The 25,534-nt window shown below is 43.3% G+C and overlaps 4 protein-coding genes across 5 annotated transcripts in view; 1 reads left to right on the top strand and 3 right to left on the bottom strand.

Annotated features, from left to right (window-relative positions):
- The window catches only part of LOC131880073 (uncharacterized), a 45,525-nt gene that overhangs the window by 2,076 nt on the left and 17,915 nt on the right, over positions 1-25,534 (bottom strand). Inside the window, exon 3 of the mRNA XM_059226581.1 lies at positions 1,373-2,874. Coding sequence (XP_059082564.1) covers positions 1,373-2,874 — 1,502 coding nt within the window. The remainder of the gene's footprint in view (positions 1-1,372; positions 2,875-25,534) is intronic.
- On the bottom strand, positions 2,943-5,461 carry LOC131880072 (sodium- and chloride-dependent glycine transporter 1-like). The gene is made up of 4 exons (XM_059226580.1): positions 4,986-5,461; positions 3,741-4,918; positions 3,377-3,654; positions 2,943-3,310 (listed from the first exon to the last, which is right to left on the bottom strand). Exons 1-4 carry the CDS (start codon positions 5,130-5,132, stop codon positions 2,991-2,993), a joined length of 1,923 nt encoding a protein of 640 aa, XP_059082563.1. The 5' UTR covers positions 5,133-5,461; the 3' UTR covers positions 2,943-2,990.
- LOC131880071 (alcohol dehydrogenase class-3-like) lies at positions 6,871-15,899 on the top strand. 2 transcript variants are annotated; one of them, XM_059226577.1, is made up of 5 exons: positions 6,871-6,893; positions 12,458-12,686; positions 13,294-13,575; positions 13,650-15,020; positions 15,469-15,899. In XM_059226577.1, exons 1-5 carry the CDS (start codon positions 6,886-6,888, stop codon positions 15,751-15,753), a joined length of 2,175 nt encoding a protein of 724 aa, XP_059082560.1. In that variant the 5' UTR covers positions 6,871-6,885; the 3' UTR covers positions 15,754-15,899. The 2 variants fall into 2 exon arrangements, with proteins under 2 accessions (XP_059082560.1, XP_059082561.1); XM_059226578.1 differs by lacking the exon at positions 6,871-6,893 and adding an exon at positions 11,905-12,136.
- On the bottom strand, positions 24,098-24,932 carry LOC131880075 (uncharacterized). The gene is made up of 2 exons (XM_059226583.1): positions 24,638-24,932; positions 24,098-24,561 (listed from the first exon to the last, which is right to left on the bottom strand). Exons 1-2 carry the CDS (start codon positions 24,854-24,856, stop codon positions 24,214-24,216), a joined length of 567 nt encoding a protein of 188 aa, XP_059082566.1. The 5' UTR covers positions 24,857-24,932; the 3' UTR covers positions 24,098-24,213.

Here is a 25,534-nt window from a genome sequence, read left to right as displayed (position 1 = left end):
GAGACATTTTCGTGAAAAACGTCCGAAAAAGTTCGCATCAGGGTGGCTTCTTCATCAAGACAACGCAAGGCCCCATACCAGCAAGGAAATCATGGCCTTCATGACCAAGAAGAACATTGCCCTGCTTGGTCACCCTGCCTACAGTCCGTATCTGGCACCCAGTGATTTCCATGTTTTCCCTGAGCTTAAAAAAAACACCTGGCTGGTCAACGCTTTTCAAATGAAAATGACCTCCAATTGGCTGTGCAGGGGTCCTGAGACAGCTTTCAGAAAATGACCTCCTCCTCGTTTTTGAAAAGTGGCTTAAGAGATGTCAAAAGTGTGTTGAAGTCAGGGGGGATTATGTTGAAAAATCTTAGAATATTTTTTTTGTGAAGTCACCTGATGCCAAGTTATTACACCAGTCTCGCTTTAGTTTGGACACCCCTCGTATATCTTAATTTAAATTCCCAAAGAACTAATACAAAATTTCAAGATCACGAAAGTAAGCGATCATTTTTCTTTTGTTGTATTATTTCAAAATAGCCAGAATTAATGTTTAACCTGACTCAAACCCCTCCAAAAATACGAATATTTTGAACAGAAATCATATAATCATCAAAAGTACACTCAGTTACTCATTAACTTAAACTCTGACGACTACACAAACAATAAGTAATCTTTTGGATAACCTGTTCGATCTGGTCCTACTTAAGCTTTCCAGGACAATAGCTTTGACCTTTCCTTGACCTTTTAAACGCAAGATTGAAATTTTCTGACTTTCATGGCCACATCTCAGCTTGAAAATAGCAGGATTTAAAAATAAATTTTGAGTAGCATTTGTGTCACATTTGGGATCGTTTGGATCAGCATTTTATTACTTGCAGGCTGTCCTTCCACGCTAAGGTTGTTAATGAAGCGGTTTATACGTTTGATTCTGTCGATTTTGTCAAATCAACTTTTTTCGTTAGATTCTTACATTGCACTGGCAACCTTATTTTGAAGGAATACAAACTGCAAACTTTATGACAACTCTTCGATGTCCGGATTTTTACGTTCAACATTTAGTACGATTTTTTTCCTTCAAATAAATTTCGCTCCGTTTTCCGTTAGAAAACTGGTCCCTGGATTTGACGTCCTTTTTTTGGCTTTTGAATGAGACATGTTCACAACTTGGCTTGTTGGTAATTGAACTTACTATACGTGTTCTATTTCAGAAAAGATCCACCTTGATATTGAGACACTTCAAGAGGAGCACGTACCAAAACTGCTTTGACACCCCCTGAGGTTGTGAGTTACGTACAATAATCCAAGGACGACGTCATCACGTCGTGAAGTCGTCATAATCGATTGTTGTCAGAATACCAATGTAACTTTGATTTGCATTACTTACTTGACAATCCGCTTCGGGATCTGCGTAAAGTCCGGGAAAGGCTTGATTGCGGCATGAAAAACTCGTTTTCGGGATTTCTGTCAGACTGGGACCATTTTGGACTTCGTTGCTAAATTGTTTGCCCTGCCGAGAAGAGGCTGCAGATTCAGCCTGAGAGGATAAGCGGTTACTGTCAAGGGATGGTTCTGGAAGCCTAGCCTGTATCCTGCTGGGTGGTGGCGATGCTCCTGGTCCACGAATTGGTTGGGGCGTTTGCTGCACCGGGCGTTGAACTTGGACAAATTTGGGTTGTTGGATCGGCCTACTGTTGCGAGCGGCAAGGGTGTTGATTTCCGACGTAGTAGGTTGAGTGACAGCAAACCTGTTCTGTTGCCGCGGTCGAGGGGTTGTTGGGGTGGCTGGCGTCGGACTGAGAGAAGGTGGAAGGGAAGAGATTTGCGGCGTGAAAGCTGCATTGGCTTGTGATTGTCGCGATTCAGGGAAAAAGTCTTGCACCGGGAATACCTTCTTAGGAGAGACGTTTTTCCGTTGCAAGGTGTTCGGCTGCTCCGTATTAAATCTGGGAGCTGGTCGTGGAGTGAAACGGGACGTCAGGTCATTCTGAGATCTTGGAGCCAGAGTCGTAAGCGGTTGTGAACTGCCCGGAAGGACGAACGTTGGATTTTGTGTGGGAATTTGAGTTGGGCGAGGCCTTCTTAATTTAGATCGCAGTCGCCCTGGCTGCTTCCGGGGTTTCTTTATTACCTTTCTGGTGGCAACATCAGGAGCTGGAGTTTGAATCGGTGGCCTTCTCGTTTGCTGGGTCTTCAGCACTACACGATTACCATGATCATTGAATGGAATAGGTCTAAGGTTTTGGAGCACGTCCTCTAACTCCACCATGGCCACGGCGTTGTGCAACATCATCATCATATGGTCCTGTTCGTCTTGAGGGTCTTCAAAAACTTGGAGAATTTTCCTCGACTTATGGCTTGAGTTGTTGTCCGGTTCTAAACTTTTGGGAGTTCTCGGGGTCCTGGCAAATGGTCGAGACAGATTCGTTTGATCCTTCTCAAAGTAGTACAATGTTTCTGTTAGATATTCGGGAATAGACGTGGTTGCCTCTTCGGTAAGGATGTCGGGGCTCTCCCAATAAATTGGCTCAGCCACATTGTTCACCATGACCAGTTCGGTTGGCGAATCATCCTTGTGAGTGTGACTTTTCATTGGCAGTTTATGAGTTGACATCTCCGGTTCTTCGGTTGATTGTTCCGTCAAGTCACCATTTGGTTGATGCGTGAACACGTGGTTCATTTGACCCACGATTTGCGCCATTTTATGCAAGTTCTTGGACTCGAAGAGATCCAAAAGAAACTCTTCATCGTTCCCTAGATCTTCAGCGCCCTCCCTATCCTTGCCATCAACAAACCGAAGGCCGACTTTCTTCGCCATAGAAATAAACTGGTTTTCTTCTTGAGCAAAGGAGAGTGAATTTCCTGACAATTCGTCTATTGCAGTTGCACCTGAAATGAGAAAAAGAATTGCCTCTTGAAAAAATGTCCATGCATGTAAAAAGCAAAACACGTCTTTGATATCGTATTGCTCAAATGACGAGACGACGTTGGAAACGTATGGCATTTTATTTAGTCGCAATTCGAGATGTTTCATCACAACGGAAAGCTAAATTGGCAACGCCTTCTTCCCCTTTGCAGTTGTTGTAATCGGTTCCTTCCGAGTTGCTGGAATCATCTTCGTCCTCCGTAGGAGGAGACCAGCCAACACTTTGAAATAGTGTACGATTAAACCCATTAGTGCATCCCTCGTGGAGAAATAGGAGCGGCACCACGAACAAAGTCAGAGCAAAAATGCCATAGCCCATACTCTGCACCCAATGTGGGAACACATAATCCTCGTAGTAGCATGGAGCAAACTTTACCAGAGTGAAAGTAAATATCCCAGCTGAAAGTAAAAACATGACTTTTTTCTTGGAACCACCTTGCGTTTTCATTAAGAATACCAACTTGCCTAAAGACAAAGGCGTCAAACATCTCCATGTTAGCCCATAGTAGAACCTTAAGACTAACGGAATTTGAACCTGCATTTCTGCTAAATTGTTCATTACACCTTGATATCCAAGGCAAACCATGACAATGACGATTTCTAAGAAACCCACAAGCATGAGGTTCCAGGAAGCAGAATACCAATCAAATAACTGGAATACAAAGATCCCGCCGTTCAAACACATCAGAAGCCCAAAGGCCAAACCCAATGAACAAGCCCCCAAAACCACCCAAGTTTTGTGCCTACAAAAAAGTGAAATATTGTTAATTAACTGGAGGAATGTTGGGAGTGTCCTCTGTTACAAGGGAAATACGTATGATGATCCCACCGTCGCGTTTGAGGCCATTGATCCATAATGGCGGTGGTGACCGTCTCAGTCATGGCGAATTGGGTGTCCAGCCCTAAGGTCAGAATCATCATGAAGAACAGGAATGACCAAATTGCTGACCCTGGTAATCGTGTCACGGCATCCGGATAAGCCACAAAAGTCAACCCCGGTCCAGATTGTATCACTTCTGAAATGGGCACCTCCAGCTCTTTGGCCATGAAACCCACAATGGAGAATATGACAAAGCCGGCAAAGATAGAAGTAGCGCAATTACTAGAGGTAATGATCAATGCATCTCGGAGACAATTATTGTTGAACCGGTTGTAACTGGCCAGGGTGACCAAACCACCCATGGTCGTCCCCAAGCTGTAAAATATTTGAGTGGCCGCATCAGCCCACATTTGCGGTGCCCACATGGCGTCCCAATGTGGAGTCACATAGAAAAGAATTCCATCATAAGCTCCGTCCAGAGTTAATCCGCGAACAAAAAGTAAGAGCAAAACAAGAAACGGAAACAAGGCTGTGAAGTAGACCACCTTGCCCGAGGTTTGGATCCCATTTAACATGCACACGGCAACCAAGGCCCAGGCTCCGACCAATGATACCACTGCATGTGTTTGGAGCGATCCCATGTTGTCCCACGAGGAATCATCTCGAAGACCCAAAACTCTGCGGGTGAAATAATCTTCCGAGGCCGTCTTTCTTTGCATGACAGTGGTGAGCTTGAGGAAAGCACCGCCGTCCTTTCTCTCTTGACAGTGGGTGAGGTTGTAGAAGTCAAGACCAGAGGTCTCACAAACTTCAGCCTGGATGTAGCAAGTATTGTTCCAGAAAACCTCAACCCCATTTGAAGCATTTAAGCACGCTTCATTTTGGATGACTGTGAAGCAACCGATCGAATTGAAATCCTTCCCGCAGAACTTCCATGGCAATTCCCAGGCCAAGCCTTCATACATGTAGAACAATGCCCAAGCGATGATCTGATTATAGTACAAGGCGATCAGAAGAGACACCGAAACCATGGCCCATCCAACGCCCTTAGAAGCCGGACATAGTTTCTTGAAGATCTGACTCGGTCCAATACTCGAGTACTGACCCAAACTCAACTCTAGGGTGAATAAGGGCAGCCCAGTGAGAAGGAGCATGCTAACATAGGCCACCAAGAAACTGCCACCGCCCTGAAAATAGAATTCATGACACACCTCTATCTTAGAATATTACATGGATGTAATGTGCTCGGCTCACGTGTTGATAACAAAGATATGGGAATCGCCACACGTTGCCCAAACCAACCGCATATCCGAGACAAGAAAGAAAAAAGTCACACTGGTTCCCCCATTTTTCCCGGTCCTTGGGCGTTTTCTTGAGCGGTGTTTGCTCTGTAGCCATCATCCTGATCTCATGGGAAACCAGATGAAGCAAGCCATGAGAGAGAACTGGCGAACAAAATAGCTCGATCGAAGCGCGATTAGTTAATTGATCGTGGCCGAGACGCTAAATATTGAAAGCAATCGTGTCGGGGAATTCAGTTTCAGGTAATTCCAAGGCTCAAGTTTAGTGGACAAATTTTGTGTTTTATGACCTGAATTGGAATGTTTGAAATCGTTTTTCGTTTTTACCAATTGAGGTTGTTGATTCGAGTCACGCCGCCGAGAATCACTCGCTGCTCAGTGACACAAGTTTGAGAGCGACTGGAGCAATAGAACAAGGGCTTGTACATGTTTTAGTGTGTCACCATCAACACCTTCTATTTGTTGCCTTTTGCCTAATCCTAACAGATGTTTCAAGACAAGTGCAGTAGGGACAAAGGAAGCTAGTAATTATCGGCAGGGTAAACTGATGGCATTGATCGCTACGTACAGTATCAATGGAAAGAAGGTAACTATCCGCTCGAAAAATCAAAACGTTCTGATAGAAAAACTGCCTCAAAAATATTCCAACTGTGGTCGAAAGATACGAATATTTGAGGGCAGCAAATTGAACAATGAAGGAACCCGAGAAAGAAGAGAAGTGGACTTCATTGTTCGAATTAGCCTGGATTCTTGAGGGCTTCATGGTGCTTTCAAAACGCACATTAAGCTTCTGCGGTCACAAGAATTGACCCTACGGTAAATCCTTGGTTGGGACAATGCTCATGGATGCTTTTGAAGACATACAGTATCAGAAGTACCTTTCGTACCTTCTCTGAACACTGTACAGTCTCAACTTTTTTAGTCTCTCCCAATACGACAGCTCTCTCAATCCTGTGATGTTCCTAGTGAAACATCCTTGAACTTGTTCGACCTTTTCCAAACCTGCTGAACTCATTGGAGCCCAAATGGGTAAAGCATATTCACGATGTGGCTGGTCAATCGACTTGCACACAGTTAGTATCGTGATGCTATCTATCTTTGGACTCAAACGTGCGATAGATCACGGACTTCTAAAAAAAGACATGGACTCCGTTCAGTCACAGATTCCCTTTCTTGGGTGACCCACAAGGGAGAAACGACAAAGTAGCAACGCCAATTCAGCCTGTATTATGTCTTAAGGCTGGGTTAGTCTTGGCCAGATCGGCTGGGTCAACAGTTTGGTATTAAGTGGTGAAATGGGCTGGAATTTTCGACTCGTCCTACTTCCCTTGAAATTGCTCATTCAGGGCTTCTCTTTACAAATGAGGAGGCTAATGATAAGGTTTGATATATACACTTCATTGAAGGAAAGTTACCAAATGTCAAATATTTTGAACTGCATTATTGTGGAAATGCTTGTCATTATTTTCAACTTCATTTCATGGTTAAACCGATGTCCATGCCCAATAACTAAATACCAATGAAAAGTCAAGCTGGCTTTGACTATCAAATTTATTTGAACCCTGGTTGCGCTGGAGTCATTAAGTGGCCATGACGGCAAAAAATGTCGCTTCTTCACTAATCTACGTCAATTGAGTGTCAAAATAACATCATTGTTGACCATATTTTGTCTAGGGCACCCTAGGTATGATTATCTATGATTAAGTGAAACTGTTCTTGCAGTGTCTTCAACACGAGGGTATTTCCCATTGGCATTGCGGTCAAATGTGAATTTCACCTGCAATTGCCCAATACCAATATGACGAAATCACCAATATTGTGTCCATAGGGAAATTCTGAAGGCAAAAATCACAATGAAGAGGTAAGAAAGAATGCGCAAGTAGTGACACTTCTGGTACTTAATGTTCTAAACTCTCATTTAAGTCTAATTGAAAGTGGCAGAAACATGTGCATATCTCTTGTTTTCAACCAAAGTTTCTGTTTGTCAATGCATAACTAATAGAGGACGTGATATGAAGCCAAAGCAAAAACCTTTGAAAACATTTGGAATTCCTCAGAAATCAGTTCGTTTTGAAAATCAGTTCATTTTAAAATTCAGCAAGAGTTATCATACCAATCCAAAAATTTGATATGATCACTTCTTAAAATGTAATGATGAAGCTGGGTCTTGGGTTTGCGGCGTAATCACCAAAATATCTGATAAGATATCCTTGCAATAATAAAAGTCTAAACTTATGTCATAGTTAACTATCACCTTTATTAACTCTAAACAACTATACTAAACCAATTGATCATAGTCCTTTACAATATGTACTGCAGGAATCACTGTATCATCCTAGAATAAGAATAAGAATAACTTTTTAGTACTCTCTTTAACACAGCTAAAGTGAATGCCTATGTGAAAGACAATCAAAGTTACTGATTGTTAATATTTGATTAGGAGAATTGCAACAATGAACTGAAAGGTCTTTGAAAATCCCTATGATCAAGAATTGTCCAAGGACAAAGTAAACAAATTTTTAAGTAGCATTCCAGATCAACCCTACATTCCAGGCCTATCTCGGTCTGCCAACTCAAACTCGTTGGTAGACCAAATAACATTGAAAGATTGAAAGGTAATGAATAGATGACTTATAACCTTTCATTTCAATAGTACTGGGGGTTGCATTCCTTGTAGCAGTTAGAAAAGCCCGTGAAAAAACAAACAAAAAACAGAAGGAATCACATTGAAGGAGCTCCTTTAAATTGAAAAAAATGTTCTTGAACCTCAATTACTTGTAAAAAAAACGAATACATAATACCTTCCCCGCCCTAACTATTACATACTTTTGGGATTGTAGGAGTTATAACGCACCTCATGAGCTTGCTGTCATAGTTTCACACCATGCTCTTTCCAATTCAATTCAACATTAAATGTTTTCTACTGAGGAAGACTACATGTGGAAACTGAGAAGCTCATTTTCAATTCATTTACAATTTTGTATGACAGAGTTGCTTTGGATCATTTAGATTTGATTGTAATATCCAAGTGGAAGGGTCAAGTTATTTTTGAAAATTTAATATTCATTTAAGCTAATGTAACAAGAAGCTCATTTTTGGATACAGATGAAAGAAGAGTTTTGCAAATATCATACTATATTAGGTATTATGTCTCGCTTTTACAATTGGCAATAAGTGCCCATTGAAACCTATGTCTTGGGTTTGTCAAGGGAGGAGAGCTTTACTAACACCACTAGAATTTGCATTATTAGCTTTAAAGAAGAATTAATGATAGAAAATTAGGAACTGAAAATAAGGCAATTGTCTTCATAATTCGTAACTATTGATATTTTTGTATTTTCCATAAAGAAAGAAGCACTGAAAATGATGTCAAGGGTGCTCTTTCAAATAAACAGTGGGATCGCCTCTTTCCCCTCTATGGGTCACCATCTTCTTGCCGTGCGCCATCCAGGTCTTCTAGAAATCCATGGATAGATCCAATTGTAGGTTTGAAAAGCTTTACCCACCTTCAACTGGATATGCTCATTGAAAAACTCCTTTCTTTTGGAGGATTACAACTAACAGGGTTACTAGGTTCTTATAAACTTATTCCACCATTTTGACATTCCTACTCTGGCAAATTCCGCCACATTTGAACGATTTTACGTCGTACTTACTCGTAAACAAAATACTATTAGAATGAAACCCTCTTATTTCGTCGCCCCCGGGACCGAGCCAAATTGATGATACATCTGGACTGACGATGTAACCGGATGCTCTCTTTCAGGTGCATAACGACGTTAAATACGCAAATAAGTACGAGTGTTTAAATGATCTATAACTCAAAAGAAGCTCCAATTTATGAAACTTTATTTTGATTTCCAAGGAAACTAACTATCATGGAAGGTTTTGGAGGCACATTCAATTTAGGACCACGTTGAATTCGGCTTAGGTGGCAGCCAAATGAACTAGAATGGTGATCAGATTTTTTCTGTGTTCTGTTTTTATTTTCAATATCAAATTGACAAGAAGAGATAACGTTGTAAACGGAGTCAATTCATATAAAAATCTAAAAATGCATCGGGATTTTGAAAAAAAAACCGGCAATATATGCGAATTGATGATATAAGTGGAGACGATATAAGCGGGTTCCACTGTATTAGTAATGTATCATAATGTTTTAGCCTTATACATAACCCAGCAATCACGCACACCGTTCACAATACTGGGTGTAAGGGCCGCTCTTTGTGGCTTCTGAAATCCTTTCCCTTTACTCAAAGAACAATTTGATCATAATGAATCTCCAGTTTTCAAGGGCTCATTGAAAAACCTAGCGCCGTACCATGAATGATCCGATTTTACTCTTAAAGGATATTGGTAACCCTCTGACGTTTGGCGATTGACTCTTGAAATTTCAGATTTCGGCCCTTGGCCCGGTCTGTTCTAAATGGATTTATTGCATTTGCATGAGGTTTTCCACTTTCCAATGGTTTGAGGATGAACACATTAGAACAAAGCACTTGGTATTTTATGACCCGCAACACTTTTAGGCTTGGAATAAAAAAGACTTCCACTCCGCTTTTGCAGAGTTGTGGTCAAAGGAGATGTGGCCCTTTCCTCTCCAGATCTCACTGCGATGGACTTTGCATTATAGTCCATTCTGGACTCAATACTCAAAACCCACAGAAATGTAGAGGAGCTCAAGCAAGCCCTGGACATTGCATGACCGACCTTGATCCAGAGTTCATCAGGAGATCATGCAAATCAGTTAGAAAAAAAGTTGGAGGCATGCCAAAGAATATGCTCGAAAACCTATAAAAAACACAAATATGGGTCAAAATGTGCAAAAGAAAACAAATGTGATGATGGGAAAAGAAGTGCAAATTATTGACCGCGGGTAGTAAGAATTGTTTTAAGAGCATCCAAAGGAGGAAATGGCAGGTAAAAAGAACAACGAGAATTATACTCACTCAAGCAAAGACCAAGTCTTTTTTTAAATCTTCTTGTGGACTTCTTACCGCTACTGGGAATGGGATCCCTATCAGTTCAGGCGGAGAAAGGTCGCTCGCTATTTTACTTGATTTTTTTATTCATATCATATTTGATCCGCCTACGAAGTAGAGTTGGCAGATCTGGCTAGCCCTTGAATATAAGGTTGATCAGGAATTCTTATTAAAAAAAACTTGTCCAAATCTGACTTTGATTGCGTTTGCAGGCTTCGGTTAAACTAACACGTTCAACCATTACCATTGAACAGTTCCTCAACGATCAAAATAAGAAATTGCCAATGGCCCGGCTTGCTCTCAAACCCACGATTATTATTAGCATTTGTACTTTTTAATTGGATGGTGCTAGGCTTGATAGTTGGCTGAACTTGGCCACAAGCAAAGTTGGTCATAACATTGACTTTTTCACTTTTTTTCCAAGTGCACGGAACCAACTTTAGTCATCTCGGCTGTGATATTACAAATTGGACAACTTTTTCATCATTTGACGACTTCATTCTTTTACTCTTATAACGACTTTTGTGTATGATTTGATACACACAGTTTTAAAATGTTTATTTGCGAGAATAATCAGGCAGATTACGAGCATGAGCAGCATGCTCAACACCGGGATACCACACATAGTAAAGTGAGTAAGCTTCAAGAGCATGTCAAAAAAGGGTCAACAAACCATTTCTATAAACACTTTACTTCTCTGAATGATGATAGCAAGCCTTTTACTGATTTAAAGTAAAATAGGATTCTTAAAAAAAAACAGTATTCTCCCCTAGAATCCATTGGGGGCGCACCAAGACCTGGTACTAGTGCTGGGACGAGTCCGGGCTCGAGTCTTTTACTTGATTTTGAAGAAATGGGCCGGACTCGAGTCCAGATTCGTCAAGAAAACATATTTGGTTTTTCCCTAGAATTTCGCAAGTCGAGTCTATTTGCTAGAACTGATTGTAGGAAAAGACTCGAGTCCGGCAAAAAGTCAAGAAATCATAGGACTTGTATGAATCCGACTTTTGCCGGACTCGCCCCAGCCCTACCTGGTACTACTCTCGACATTTGGAACAAAACAAACAACCAAGCTCATCAGATCCATGTCTCGTAAAGAAATCATTGATCCAGCTAGACAGCTGGATAGTCTGGCCGACACTTAGAGGGGCATCATCGGAGTGAGTACGAGAGCAAGATAACGAGAATGTTTCACGTGGAATTCTTTTTCGTCTTCTGTTAGCAATGACCACCACTACAAGTGGCTGTATTTTGTCATGAATTTGTACACATTCCCACGGATAACCAAGGCCGGTGTGGGTTGCTAGGGAGGAATACACTCGCCGACAGCAGCAACACTCTCAATCATAGAAACAGATATGTAGGTGGGAATAGTCGGTCAGACAGCCGTTAAAATTTTGCTGAAGAGAGAGTGAGGCCGCCCAGGCTAATCAGTTGTACCATGCTGTGTCTATTGCACATTCATTGATCATTACTAATAAGTCCACGGTATTTGGCAAAATCAAGGTCATTCCATGGATACATACATTGAAAAACTTGATCACTCAGTTCTATCTTACACTGAGAAAAAATGCCCTGAAAAGCATTAATGGTGTGGCACATTGCATGTTAATCATAGAGCGAGGCTCGGTGTACACATATGAATAGCAGGTGGGACGAATATTGTACTCTGGCATGTTAGTGATGCTTTTTATGTATGGCCCTGAGCCATAAATTGGTTGGGAGAATGTCTTCATTCGACGGTTCTACCGATCCACCTATCTCTGTGTCATGGATCACAGCATCCTCCAGCCCCAGCCCAGGGACCAGGGACCAGTCCGACCAGTCCTACCAGCCGTGCTGACCTGGAAACCAGATCCTGACGATTGGCCCAGTCAAGGCCGGCTCATCGAGCTGAGGCAGTCACAGAAAGAGAGAGGGAGAGTGTATTGTGCACGTTGAACTGTTAGGAGTATGTACAAACATACATACATACATACATACACACATACAGTAATGTAGTTAGGCGAGCTCTGTCTGAACGGTTGGACCCAGTTCTAGGATTCCCTCTATTCCTCCATTCATTCAGGCATCCATTCTTTCTCCGTGCCTCGATTTCCTACTATTGTCGAGTGTGCCTATGGTGAGTGAGTGCCAAGGCCATTCATAACCAACCTGATGGACCGATCTGGGGTTTTTTTATTATTATTTTTCTTCCGCCATCTAATCGGGTCAAACATGGACTTCGAGCCATGAGTCTTGTGACTGATTAATTGATTGATTGCGGGTTGGATCAACTTTGGACCCAAGAGCACTGGGCGGGGCGGGGCTGGACAGGTTGTCCATCGCATCGCTTTGTCTCGGTTGATCCATGTGTCTGTGTGTTTGTCATTGATCCCTCTGTGCTCCCTGGAGCGCTGATCCTGTAAATGGACCTAATCCTGGCCATTGTATTCATTAACAGATCAATAGTCCCCGGCCGGCCAACTCCATCATCCGATTGTCCAGCCCGGAATCCATCCCTCTGGCCAGCCACGTGGCAGGTTGAAGCCCCAGCGGGCAACATGTCGGCCAGCCCCAACATCCCGTCCCAAGTCTTGGAGGCCTTCAAGGCCACGCAGGGCAAGACCATCACGTGCCAGGCGGCCGTAGCCTGGGCGGCCAATCAGCCTTTGGACATCACGGACATCCAAGTGAGTGCTGAAGCCAGCAGCCATGCCCCATGAATGTATGTACGTAGTCACGGACTTCTAGAGATATGGACTGTGAGCCAGCTTTCCGCCAAATGGGCCTGCTCGTGGTCAAAGCCACTTTGAGCCACTCTTCGAAAAAAGAAGAAACATAAGAAACGTCGATCTCCTCAATTAAAGTCCGGTCATTTTTATATCATTTACTTGTAAAGGGGTTCGTTACAAAGTTATGGTGTCAAAAGCTTACGTAGCTGATCCAGAGCCAGCCGAAAATGCGAATTTTATGTAGTGCTTACTTTTGTTTACCACATAACTTTGACCATGTAACCTGAGTTCCCTAATCACAGCTTTGGGCTCAAACTTGTCCCAGTTCATCCACTCAACCTGATCTTGTGGTCGTATCAGGTGCTTGTTTGGAATAAAGTGAGCGAATTACGGGGTGAAAATGTTTGGCTTCCGGTCGCAGTCCATATCTCTAGAAGTCCGTGATGCAGTTCATGTGTATTGAGTACCCCTCCCCTCCCCCTCCTACCTACGTCCATAAATTGAACCGCTTCATGGCAAGCGTCTAAGATGGATTTTGATCAGTTTTTCATGCGGCACTCACTAGGTAGCGCCGCCCAAAGCCGGCGAGGTGCGGGTCAAAGTCATCGCCAATGCCTTGTGTCACACCGACATCTACACCTTGGAGGGCCATGACCCCGAGGGCCTCTTTCCCAGCGTCTTGGGCCACGAAGCCTCGGCCCTGGTCGAATCCGTGGGCCCGGGCGTCACGTCGGTCCAGGTGGGTGATGTGGTCATTCCCTGCTACACGCCCGAGTGTCGAGCCCACGATTGCATCTTTTGTCAAAGCCCCAAAACCAATTTGTGCCCCACCATACGGAGCACGCAGGTCAGTGTCACACCGGAGTGCGGGTGGGCCCGCGGGCCTATCGATCAAGCCTACCTTTCTCTTTTGCCTTTCAGGGCCAAGGCCTCATGCCCGACGGCACCTCGCGCTTGTCCAAGGACGGCCAAGCCCTCTTTCACTTCATGGGCTGCTCCACCTTTGCCGAATATGCCGTGATTGCCGAGATTTCGGCAGCCAAGATTCATCCAGGGGCTGATCTCAATCAAATGTGTCTGCTCGGATGTGGCGTGTCCACGGGTTGGGGAGCGGTCATTAACACCATGAAAATGGAGCCCGGTAAATCCGTGGCCGTGTTTGGTTTGGGTGCTTTGGGCCTGTCGGTCATTCAGGCCTCTCGGCTGGTGGGCGCCCGTTACATCGTGGGCGTTGATGTGAATGAAAAGAAATTTGCCTCGGCCCAAGCCATGGGGGCCAGCCTCTGCGTTAACCCGCAGACCTGTGACGGGGGCGACGTCAAGGCCCAGCTCTTACAAGCCGAGAAATGGGGCTACGATTATACTTTCGATTGCACGGGCCATGTCGCTGTCATGCGGAATGCCCTCGAGGTGGCCCACCGCGGTTGGGGGCAATCCTGCATTATTGGCGTGGCCGCTGCTGGCCAAGAGATTTCCACCCGACCATTCCAATTGGTGACCGGGCGCTCGTGGCAGGGCACCGCCTTTGGCGGGTGGAAGAGCCGCACCGAGGTGCCCCAGCTCGTGCAGCGGGTCATGCGAGGTGAGATGACGCTGGAACCCTATGTGACGCATCAGATTGAGGGCTTGAGCCGCGTTAACCAGGCCATTGAGGCCTTGCATTCCGGGAGCTGTTTGCGAGCCGTGGTCAAGATCGCCAAGAGTGAAGTGCCTCTGGCGCCATTGCCCTCGCTCAAGGGTAATGTCAAGCTTGAGGGCGGCTATTTGAAGCAATTGACCCACTGGAGCCCGTCCACCCAATGCGATATGACCTTTTCCATTTTTGTGCCTCAACCCAAGACCCGCTTCACGGCCCCACCCCCGGTGCTCTATTACTTGTCCGGTCTGACATGCACCGACGAGAATGCTCGTAGCAAGTCTCACTTCGCTCAAGCAGCCGCTCAATACGGCCTGGCCGTGGTCTTCCCGGATACCAGTCCCCGTGGCGTGACATTGGCCGGTCAGGATGAAAGCTATGATTTCGGGTCGGGTGCCGGCTTTTACCTCAATGCCACGGCCGATCCCTGGAGCAAGCACTACAAAATGTACGATTACATCACGAAGGAGTTGCCCGATCTGGTGAGCCAGCTCTTCCGAGTGGATGCCACTCGCTCAGGCATCATGGGCCATTCCATGGGCGGACATGGGGCTTTGGTGGCCCATCTCAAGAACCCCGGCAAGTACCAGAGCGTGTCGGCCTTTGCTCCCATCTGCCATCCCATGGATTGCCCTTGGGGACACAAAGCTTTTAAGGTGAGTTGATGTGGCCGGAGTTTCTCTGATTTGAGCCAAGTTTTGAAGCGAAACCCCAGACCTCAATATTGCTTGGTGATGATGCTATCAACATCGCTATTCAAGCAAGTGGCGAGCATGACTCGTTTGGATTTTCAATCTTTATTATATCCGTCCTCATTGATCATGACTGTGCAAATCTTTTGGCCAAACAACTCTCAAATTTCCCGCCGATGACCTTGTCTTGATTACGTCCACTTAACTAACACCACTTGATTCGAGTGTGACAATGGGGGCGTGAAAGAAAAAGAGTCGGTTTCCCGATGGATGTCCTGCAAATCATGGGCGGCTTCACCTCCATCGTGCCTGACCATTTCATTCCACTTCATTCCCTATGTATCTCGATGTGTTCATTGATTGCCTCCATTTCCTACTCTCACGGTCCTTGTTCTTCTTGGTTCTTCCTCAGGGTTATCTAGGCTCCATTGAGGCCGGCTCTGCTTATGATGCTACCGTCCTGATGAGCACCTTCACCGGGCCCAAGATCCCAATTCTGATTGATCAAGGCACAGCCGACAATTTCCTCAAGGATCAGCTGAAGCCGGAGAAACTTTCCGCGGCCGCCGCCAAGATCAATTATCCTTTGGAGATTCGTATGCAAAAGGACTACGACCACTCGTATTACTTTATTAGTACCTTCTTGCGTGACCATATCGAGCATCACGCTCGAGGATTGGGGCTCAATTCCTTTTAGTGATGCAATCCAACCATCATGAGCAGGAAAAGAACTCCCCAAACAGAATACTGAATACAGGCTTCCAAATTTTGAACTGAACAGATTTGTGACTCTGGGTTCATCATCCACTTGAAATGTGAGAGCAATACATTTTAAAATCCCAATTCTCATGAACCTGGTTATTCATTACTATTGGAGCCGCCTACTCAAAGCAATCAACCTCGGGTTTATGGAAGAAAAATGGCTTTTTTTGTCCTCTCTTCCATTGTACAAAATATACATTAAGCAGAGAAGGGAGGAAGGACAATAAAAAAAGAAGTCAGACCATCAAGTTGTGTGCGCGTGCTTCTCGTCGAAGTTTGGAATGCCAGTTTAAGGGTCGACGAGAGAGAGCATAGAGCATTTCTCAGGAAGAATGCAATCCTCGTCATCAATTGGAAATAGTCAGCTTCCACTCGACAATCAATAATGAATGCCCCCAAACCACGTCCTGCTTCTTCTTCTTCTTCAGAGCAAAAAAACGCGATTACTAGTACTAGTTTCGTACATTAGAAGATGGACTGAAGCAAGATAGGTTCAATGTACAAAGACCCTCTCGAATCTCGACGAAGTCGTCTTGGGTTTGGGTGAGATTTTCTCACGGTATTGATTAGCGACACGGTGGTACCACGTAAAACTAAATGAATTCTTTTATTGTCAATGGGTGGTAACCACAACACCAAGATTTCTAGTTGCGGTGTTTTTGTCAAACCAAAACGAGAACCAACTTTTGTTAAATAAAATACATCATTAAAGTTAGTTCTAATTAGTACATAACTCCATCTTAAACCTGTAAGGAGATGAGTATTTTCGAAAATGCTATTAATATTAATAAGGTATTATTATAAAAGGTTTTCAATGGCAATTTCATCTAAATCCATGGAGCAGATGCTGAGATATTACGCTTCAAAAGTTACTTTTTGCATCAAACTTGTTCGCAAAATGCTCCGGTTATCCTATATTGCCAAGAAATATACTGAGGTTTTTCAATGTTCCAAATTTGTGTCAAGAGGTTCCGCTTTTCTGAAGCTTTCAGAAAAATGGTTCATAATCACTTAAAGCTTACTCAAAATAAGCATTACATTACTGTCATCGTCAATCTCAAGATTTATTGAACATCGATTTTGATCTTGAAGTTTGACAAATTTCTTTTGACGTTAAATGTAAAGTGTCTGGTTCATAGAAAAAAAATCATTTGTGTTTCACCATGACTTTGACTGAATGCCCTTGTATTTTTGACATCAGTCATGTTGATTCACGTCGAAATTGTAACCAAGACTTCGGACCTTGACCAAGACTTTAACTGATTTGTGATTTGAATTGACTTATAAATGATATTAACATGCAATAACGCATTGAAACCTTGGATTCATTTTTGATTTGACTTAACAAGCTTAATTAAAAAATAGACACTAAATCTTGTGGAGACATATACCAGCATATTGAAAACAATGCATTTAGTCCACTTTTTCAGATGTCTAACATTTCCGAAATTGTTCGTCAAATTATGTGTCCAAATACATCTCGTGCAAATGCATCATTAGCAACGACTTGAGGTAGTACTTTTTTGGCAGACATCCTTACCGCTACTGGGAATGGAATTCCCAGCAGTTCAAGACGAGAAACTTATTCATTCTAATTAACTAGTTGGGTCGGTTTTTTTTGTTGTCTGAATTACTTTCATTTTTTTTACAAAAGCTGTTCCCTTTTGTTTCACTTAATATTGAACGGACGCTTAATTTGAATTGAATTCACCGTGTCGATCTGCTTGTGTCTCACTTTAGTGTCTACTTGTGCCCAAGCACATTTACGTTGGTTCATTCTGATGTCAGGCACAAGCCACACCACAAAAAGGGCTGTAAAAGAGTGAGTAAATTCAGGATTCTCGACTAGAATTGAATTGGTCGCAAGTATGATTTTCCAATCCTTTGATTAAAAATCGATGAGCTGCATGTCTATGTAGCCAAGCCAGGGATGAGAAATTATTAAAAGCCATTTTCTACCACCTGGCAGAAATTGGTGGCAGAAAATGGCCAAAAAATGGCAGAAAATAGAATTCTTTGTATTATTCAAACTCATCTTTTTCTAGTATTTACGATCACTTCCGTTAATTTTTAAGCCTACCTGTATGTACTTTTGACACGTTGGGATGGGTATTTTGCATTGAATGTGAGATATAACCATTAAACGTCATTGGAGTGTGATTGAGTTTGAACTTTGCCAACGCAATCGATTGGAGTCAGGGATGCCATTTGATCTAAACTGTTAAAGTCAAAATGACGACAATTGCATTTAAAAAAGTTATATCGTTTTCAATAACTATTTTAATGACTATGAAAAATAGTGCAAGTGTTATGGCTAGGCTTTGGATACTGCAAGTGGTCTATGGGTACTGTTATCAATTTAATTAACCATCAAACAGTATAAATAGCAATATTTGAGGAACATTTTGCATTTCAGCCAATGCTACATCAATATGCTTTGTAGCAAAGGACACTTAAAAAACTTATCCGACCCATATGATCCTCTTTGCCTTTGACAAATTTTAGAATCAAGATCGGCCATTCTAAACACCGGCGGCCATTTTTAACCACCTTCCAGCAATTTCTGCCATTTTTTGCCACTTTCTGCCATTTTCTGCCATTTTCCGCCAATTATTGCCACTTTCTGCCATCTTCAGCCACTTGTGACAGAAAGTGGCAGAAAGTCGATCAATCTCGATTTTTTCCATCGCTGAGCCAAGCTAACAGCATTTTTGTCATAGGGGTGTCAAGAAAATCGAGGATAATTTTCAATATTTCACCATTTAAGGCTACCGTTGTCTTCGACCAAGAACCACCGACAAATTGTAGTTGAATTACAGCATGGTTTGCGAAACAAAACACATGATCAGGGCGAGTCATGGGTTAGTATTTGTGTATTTACTTTTGCCAAGTCATTTACGCCATATTCATACAATGACTATAAAGTCAGGTAATTGTAAAATTATCAGGGGTGAAAACCACCCGGCTCACATCAGCTGCCCCGTTGGTGTCAACTGAATGTGGGGTGGGTTAATTTACGTCCAGCTGTCTTTGCATGTATACATAGTACTTTTATTTGTAGACTCTGAATTGGCACAAGCATTGCGTCAATGGCGTTCCGTAGTCTTCTATTGAATATGCAGGCCATATAATGGGTCGGTGGTTAGACCGGTATTGTTTGTACGTAGCTGCTGCATATGTTTACGTACCACAAACTCCAAGCTTCGAGAGACTGAGGGTGCCCATCCAATTCCGGCACTTGAACAATCAACATATGGTGGGGATTTTGCGCTTGTTAAGTTGAACTCGTTAGGTGTAACAACAAATGAATAGGCACAGGTACTCGAGTAGAGTGAGTTGAGTTGTCCTCAAACCCTCGACCTAACCATAGATTTCTACCCACCTCTCTATACCGTATACAATGTACAATGTATCCGTAAATACATACAATCATGTGTAGATATTTAGAGACTAAGAGCGATGAAAGAGGGCGAAACAACACACACAAGGCCTGCTGAACTCTAAACGCATGTCTCGATATTGTAACAGTTACTTTTTAAAACTGCAGTAACATAGTCAGTCCTCCTTGTTTCATGCAAACACATTTTGTAAGGTTACAATTGGGAAATATATTAAGCCTGGATGCCTTCACTTGTTTCAAACGTGCCTTTGCACTGGAGGGGACTCTGACCTTGGAACAAAACCACCTTGTTTGAAGTTCCAGAATCTTCATTCATATCCAAATGTTTTTTTTCGTTTTCTTTGATGCTTTGATTGCCTTCTGCTGGCCAAACTTCATCAGTAAAGCTGTGGATTAATCAATGCCTAATGTACCCACGATTTAACGCTCCAACCGTATTTGCACCCATTCGGACACCTCCATTCAGAATCATATGAAGTTTCATATGACATCAATGATTGTTTTTTTTGTCTCAATTAAATTCACAGATTCAGACGGGAGTGGTTGGATTCTTGTTTGAGATGACTCATTTACGTTTTCCTTTCTTTATCCTTTCACTTTAGTCATTGCTCCAATATATTCCGAGCTCATCAATTGCCTGACTCCTCAAAATGAATGTCGGTATTTGTTGGAAAGAAAGCCCAACTTTAATCACAGCCAAGGACGACGTCCCCATTGGACAACGACGGTAATGGGGGAAAACGAGCAAATCCAACCCCAATCAATCACATGCTTTTCCCTTCACACGAGTTGACTCAGATGTAGACTCAGAAGGCATCATTGGTCAGTTTTGATCTCAATCGAACGTCTCTGCCAAAAGTTATGAGCATCTAAAACACACACCAAGAAGGGGACAAATTGAATGAGGTAGCACCACGTTGGGAAGATCTTACCAAATTCGTGTTAAGCCTGTCATTTTGTTGTACCCCCGTCGTGCTGGGTTTCAAGAAAATGTTGCTTTAGACACCGACGTTTGATTAAGATCAAAATTGGCGAGCGCTTTCTGAGCCAACAAGAGCCCAACTTGTGCGAAGGAAAGTACATTTGGTTCATCTGGGTACAAGTTACGTTTCCCCCACTCTACCGTCTCTGTCCAGCGGTGACGTCGTCCTTGCCACAGGACATCGACACACAATGGATTACTACATCGTCATATTCGTACATCAATTCTACGAATTTGGTTTAATTAGATGCATTGGTCTTGAACATATTTCTCCGTTCGCAGTCAATCACCTGGGTGACGGAAACCTTGTTTCATCAATTCATCGAAAATCAAATTACGGTTACCGAGGCAAAACGATCATTTATCTCAACACAGATATACAGTATTTCGTTTCGGTGGCATCATTTAAGTCCAAAGGGCGCCTGAAATAACCCATCTCGTTCATCCTAACCCTTTTAATCACTTACATCACCCTCCCTCTCTATTTCCCCCCTCCCAAGAAGAAAATGTAATCAAATAAAAACAGCACCAAGCATCACTAAGAAGGCTGGAATTTCGACCCGGGATGATCGTAGATCCAATTTCTCACCTCCATGGGCTTACGTAGTTAGAGCTCAGGAATTATTTTTCACTCGGTACGACAGTTTTCGGTTCAGATTTGGTTCCACAGCTATTCGCTTCGTGAAGTGAGTGAGGGAAGGTGTCTCACCAACCTACATCAACCATGAATAGCTGAAATTTGATAATTTTTCGACTACTGGCTCCTTTGAGCAAACAATTTTGCGTTAATGATCCAAAGGACTATTGCAGTGTCAGAGCTAGACCAAAAACAAAAAAAAAGAAATCTTATACCAGAACTCGCCCAATTATTGAAAGTTTAGTTGTCAGAGTAAGGGTTGGTTGTATTGGTATACCTAATCTTAACACCTAAAATCAGGGTGTTGCGCTTCATTTTTTACTGCTCTTTCTTCACGTCACCCAAAAGAGACCCATATTCCCTCTTCCACTCCAAAAGAACCAGATGATATGGTTGGGGTTTTCTTATTAGTGTTGAGTCATAAACCATTCCCGTTTAGGTTTGAGTCCCTCATTGTCGGAGCTTGATATGATTGGTATTTTCTGAGGCCCTTTAGAGCTATTGTATTATGGAATGGACGGACAAGTTCTCAACGCCTGAGCGTCACCAATTATGGCACGGATAAGCTTGTTCCTAATAAATGACCATAGGAGTTGGATGACCATTGTCTAATTAAATTGTGTGCATTTGATTGCCTCGTAAATTTGGAAGCTAATGGTGCGTTTTCTGCATGTTTTCAAGTGCTCCAAGGGACCCCCAAGAGGGAATCCTAATTTGGGCATGAGCAACTCAATATGAGCATTTTAGAGAGTACTAATCCCTCAACATCGTCTTTTGCTTGATTTGAAGATGAGCAATTAAAACCATCGAACCTGCATGAATCCAGGAGCTTCCTGGTCAAAGAATGAAGAATCGTGGCCCAACCAGTAATACCGTACCAAAGACCAAATTTACCCGCGTACAAAAGGATACCAAACATCACGGATTAAGAATGTTTCCACATTCAATTGATGACACTTGGCTTGTTCGTTGAACGGCATTAATAGGAGATAAGAACGGCTTGACAATGGACGTCTAAGCTTAGGGTTGATCATTATGTCAATTCTAGGTCGCAGGACTTCATCGAATCAGCAATCGGTTTCTTTGAACCTCTGGTCATGTTTCGTCAATTACAATGATGCATCAAGAGCTGAATGAATATTTGACTCTTATTGAGCGCGATAATGCCAGGTTTTCCTCTCGTCGAGTAACTAAAATCATGTGAAAAGATGAACATATATCTTTTAAACATTTAGTTGGTGTTCGGCTATCATCGGCTGTTTTGGATTGACATTTTCATTTCTTTGACTTTTAATGCTACCCCTCCACTCTTTGAGTAGTTTTTCCGATCAGATGAAGGAAAAACGGAAAAGGTGCGCTATAAGTGAACATGTTTGTGCGTGTCTGTGTTTGTGCGTGATATGTAGGGGGCTGATTTGTGTCAGGAACCGAATCCGAGAAATTTGTGCGATATTTTTTTTTTCACCAAGATGGGGGGGGGGTATCCTTGACAACTTCATTACCTCAAAATATGACGACAGTTTGGTTTGCATGTAAAGATTTTGGATGATGAAAGGAATCGAAAGAAAACAGCCATTAATCTCGACTGTCGATCGATGCTCATGTTTTTCATCAAACGCCCGCTTGCCATATTGCCAGATTTGGTTGTCAATTTTCACCTGAAGCGATACTGATGGTTTTATGAGTGGTTCTCCCGGGGATAAATCAAACACATTCGTGGCCGGAATCCATCGCCCCAACACTATTTTTCATCATCATCATCATCATCATCATCTTCACCATCATCATCATGCTCATCACCAATAGCGATCCCACCCCCAAAATCAACAACAAACGAGGACCAGCGACCCGGGAATAATGATGGTCTTAAAGCATCATCCATCCATCCTGGAGCGAGCAACTGTCAAGATCACTTCCAAGATGAGGGGACTCCCAATGGTTGGGATCAAGATCATCCGGAATCAATCACGAGCAATTGACGAGCCCGATTGGATCGCGCTTGTCGTCGACGCTGTTGTCAAAGGCCTTGCCGAAATTGGAAGCTGAAGAAGATGAATGAACACACACGCACACACGAATTATTACTAACAGGAAAGACATGAGAATATTCGGTGTTGTCCTACCTCAAGATGCGCACTACGCCTTATCCAAACATTGCATACACACACCTTTTGAGCTTGAACCAGATCCGTTGTTGTTGTTGTGGTTGTTGTTGTAGTTATTGTAGGTGCCATTGTTGGTGATGCATAATCGTCTGCCTAATCCATCCTAATCTCCAGCTTCACCATCCTTTTGGGGCCATTTGTTACGACGAATTCGAAACCAGCCGAGCGACAACAAACAAACTCGAGACTTGGATGGATGGATCAACCCATCGTCGATCGAGTCAACCGTCCAAGTTGATCCGATCAATTGTCCGTTGTGTCCTCGTTTGTTTTTCCACTCCAAGGAATTCAGTACAAGTTAAGAAGATGGAAGATCAGAGTTGATGAACTTGATCGTTGGATCAGTCGTTTCCTTCTCTTCCTTGGCAGCTCTTCAGAATCAGAGACCAGAACGAAGTCGATGGATGACCAATGCTCCCATGCTCCCATGCAACCATGCAACCATGTACTGATGGACCGCCGACCAATGGGCGATGGGCGATGGGCGATGGAAGCAAGAAGATCATCTAAAAACACCGATGGACTCACTCAAAGCAGAGAGCAAAGCCGAATCTTCAATCAGGACCCATGTACGAGACAGACTGTACTACTCTGAGCGAGTATTCTAATTGAGGACTTAAGGACGGATCCGCGAATACTAGTCATTTCCGGAAATTGGTCAATAAAGCTCGCTCTATGGTTCACAGCAGCAACAGCAGCAGCAGCAGCAGCATCTGCCTTGGCGATCTGGATGATTAGGTATTTTTGGGGGAAAACAACTTGAATGGCTCATCAGCATCAACATCATCATCATCGCCATCAGTGATTGTGTTCTTAAAAGGGCTGCCTGTATGAGTTGATTGACTGAACACGAACCCTGTCTTCTTCTCTCCGCTCAATCAACGCTTAAGATAGATTTATGAGCCAGAACACATAACCAACAAGAAACGCTTCAAATTGATCCAAGGGCCTCATTGTGTGAGCCTAAATCGGCGTTTTTTAAAACCCAGTCTGTTTTGAGTTAAATTGTACGATGTATCTGGAGCACCCGTCTACGTGCATTGACTACCAGTGCTAATAACGCCAATCTTGACAGATGGAACCAATCCATTTCAGTATGGTTGTTTGTCAGTTTATTAAGCTAGACCAAATGCATTGGATTGGTGTGTGTGTGCGTGTGTGTGTGTGTGGCGGCATCAATTCATCAAAACAAAGATAGAGGGGCCGGGCTTTCATTGGTCCATCTTCTGGTTCATGGTCTCAAGAACCATGCGGAATGGGTTGACTTCCTGGAGCTTGCCTTCGTCCATGAGATCGGCAAACTTGGTCATTAGAGCCGGGATTTTCATCAACATGCCCATCGGCTGGTCCTCGTGGTCGTGATCGCCCTTGGGGCCCCGGGTGGGCATGAACATGAGGCTACAAGGATCTCGACAATGGCCACACTTGAGAGCAAAGCCCGTGTCCGGATTCACGTTCATATCCTCCACCATATCCGGCATCATCTTCATCATGGTGCTCATGGCTTCAGCCGTGATTTGCGGCTTGACACAAACGCACAGCTCGTCTTGGGCGGAACTCTTGAACGGAGCAAAATGGAATCTTCATCCAAGCTAGACGTTCCAAATGATTGGAGTTCAAAATAACGAAGCTTACCCCTTGACAAGCCATCATTTTGACATTCCCTGTCATGACGTCAGTTGGAACAGTCCCACAATTGTCATCGGGTCCGGAGGCCGTGAAGAACTCCATGGGACGCTTCATCATTTTCATCATATCCATGGGTCCGCCCATTTTCATGGCCTTAGCCGTGGTCACGGTCGCCGCCATTGCCGACAGGAACAAGACAGTGCTTAGGATTTTAGTAAATGCCATGATGGATTCAATGGGAGTTGGAGAGGAATGGCTGTTTCGACTAATGCGAGATTCAGGAGTGATGCCTTAGGTTCAAAATGAAAGCCTTTTTATACAAGTTCTGTCAATCAGCCCAATATGCTAGAGTCCATACAGAAAAAGAATGAATTTGAATTCAAACTGGTTTCACCACAACCAATTCGGAAGTGGAGTTGCCATTGGCGGTCGGAATCAATGAATGACTTCTTCTCATTTCTTTCATTTCTACATGCATTATGCAAAGCCACTCTGCAGAATGCCAAACAAACCAAAACAACAAAAGCAACAAATACGTAGATGGCAGTTCTCATCAACCAATCAATGCAAAGCCTTCCTCGATAGCATCATCATGCTTCATGAGCAAAGTAACGTGAATCCAATTCATGGGTTGTCAAGATCGGCCCAAAAAATTTTCCAAAGAATTGTATGTTATCACTTCTTCACTCCATGGGATGAGCGACCATGCCCGGCTTGGCAGACTCACACAACTTAAAAAAGGGTTCATGAGGATGTAGTGGAAGAAGAAGCAAAGGAGTAAAAAGAAACCGACCAGGATGGTTCTTGGACTGATCATCCTGGCTTTAACTGAGTCTCACGGACTTGACAAAGTTTTCCTTCGATTTTTCAGTCAAAACTAGACGATAGAATCAACCATCCGAA

Source organism: Tigriopus californicus, chromosome 5 (assembly GCF_007210705.1).
Source record: "Tigriopus californicus strain San Diego chromosome 5, Tcal_SD_v2.1, whole genome shotgun sequence".
NCBI classification, from domain to species: Eukaryota; Metazoa; Arthropoda; class Copepoda; order Harpacticoida; family Harpacticidae; genus Tigriopus; species Tigriopus californicus.
This window is presented reverse-complemented; position numbering and strand designations above follow the sequence as displayed.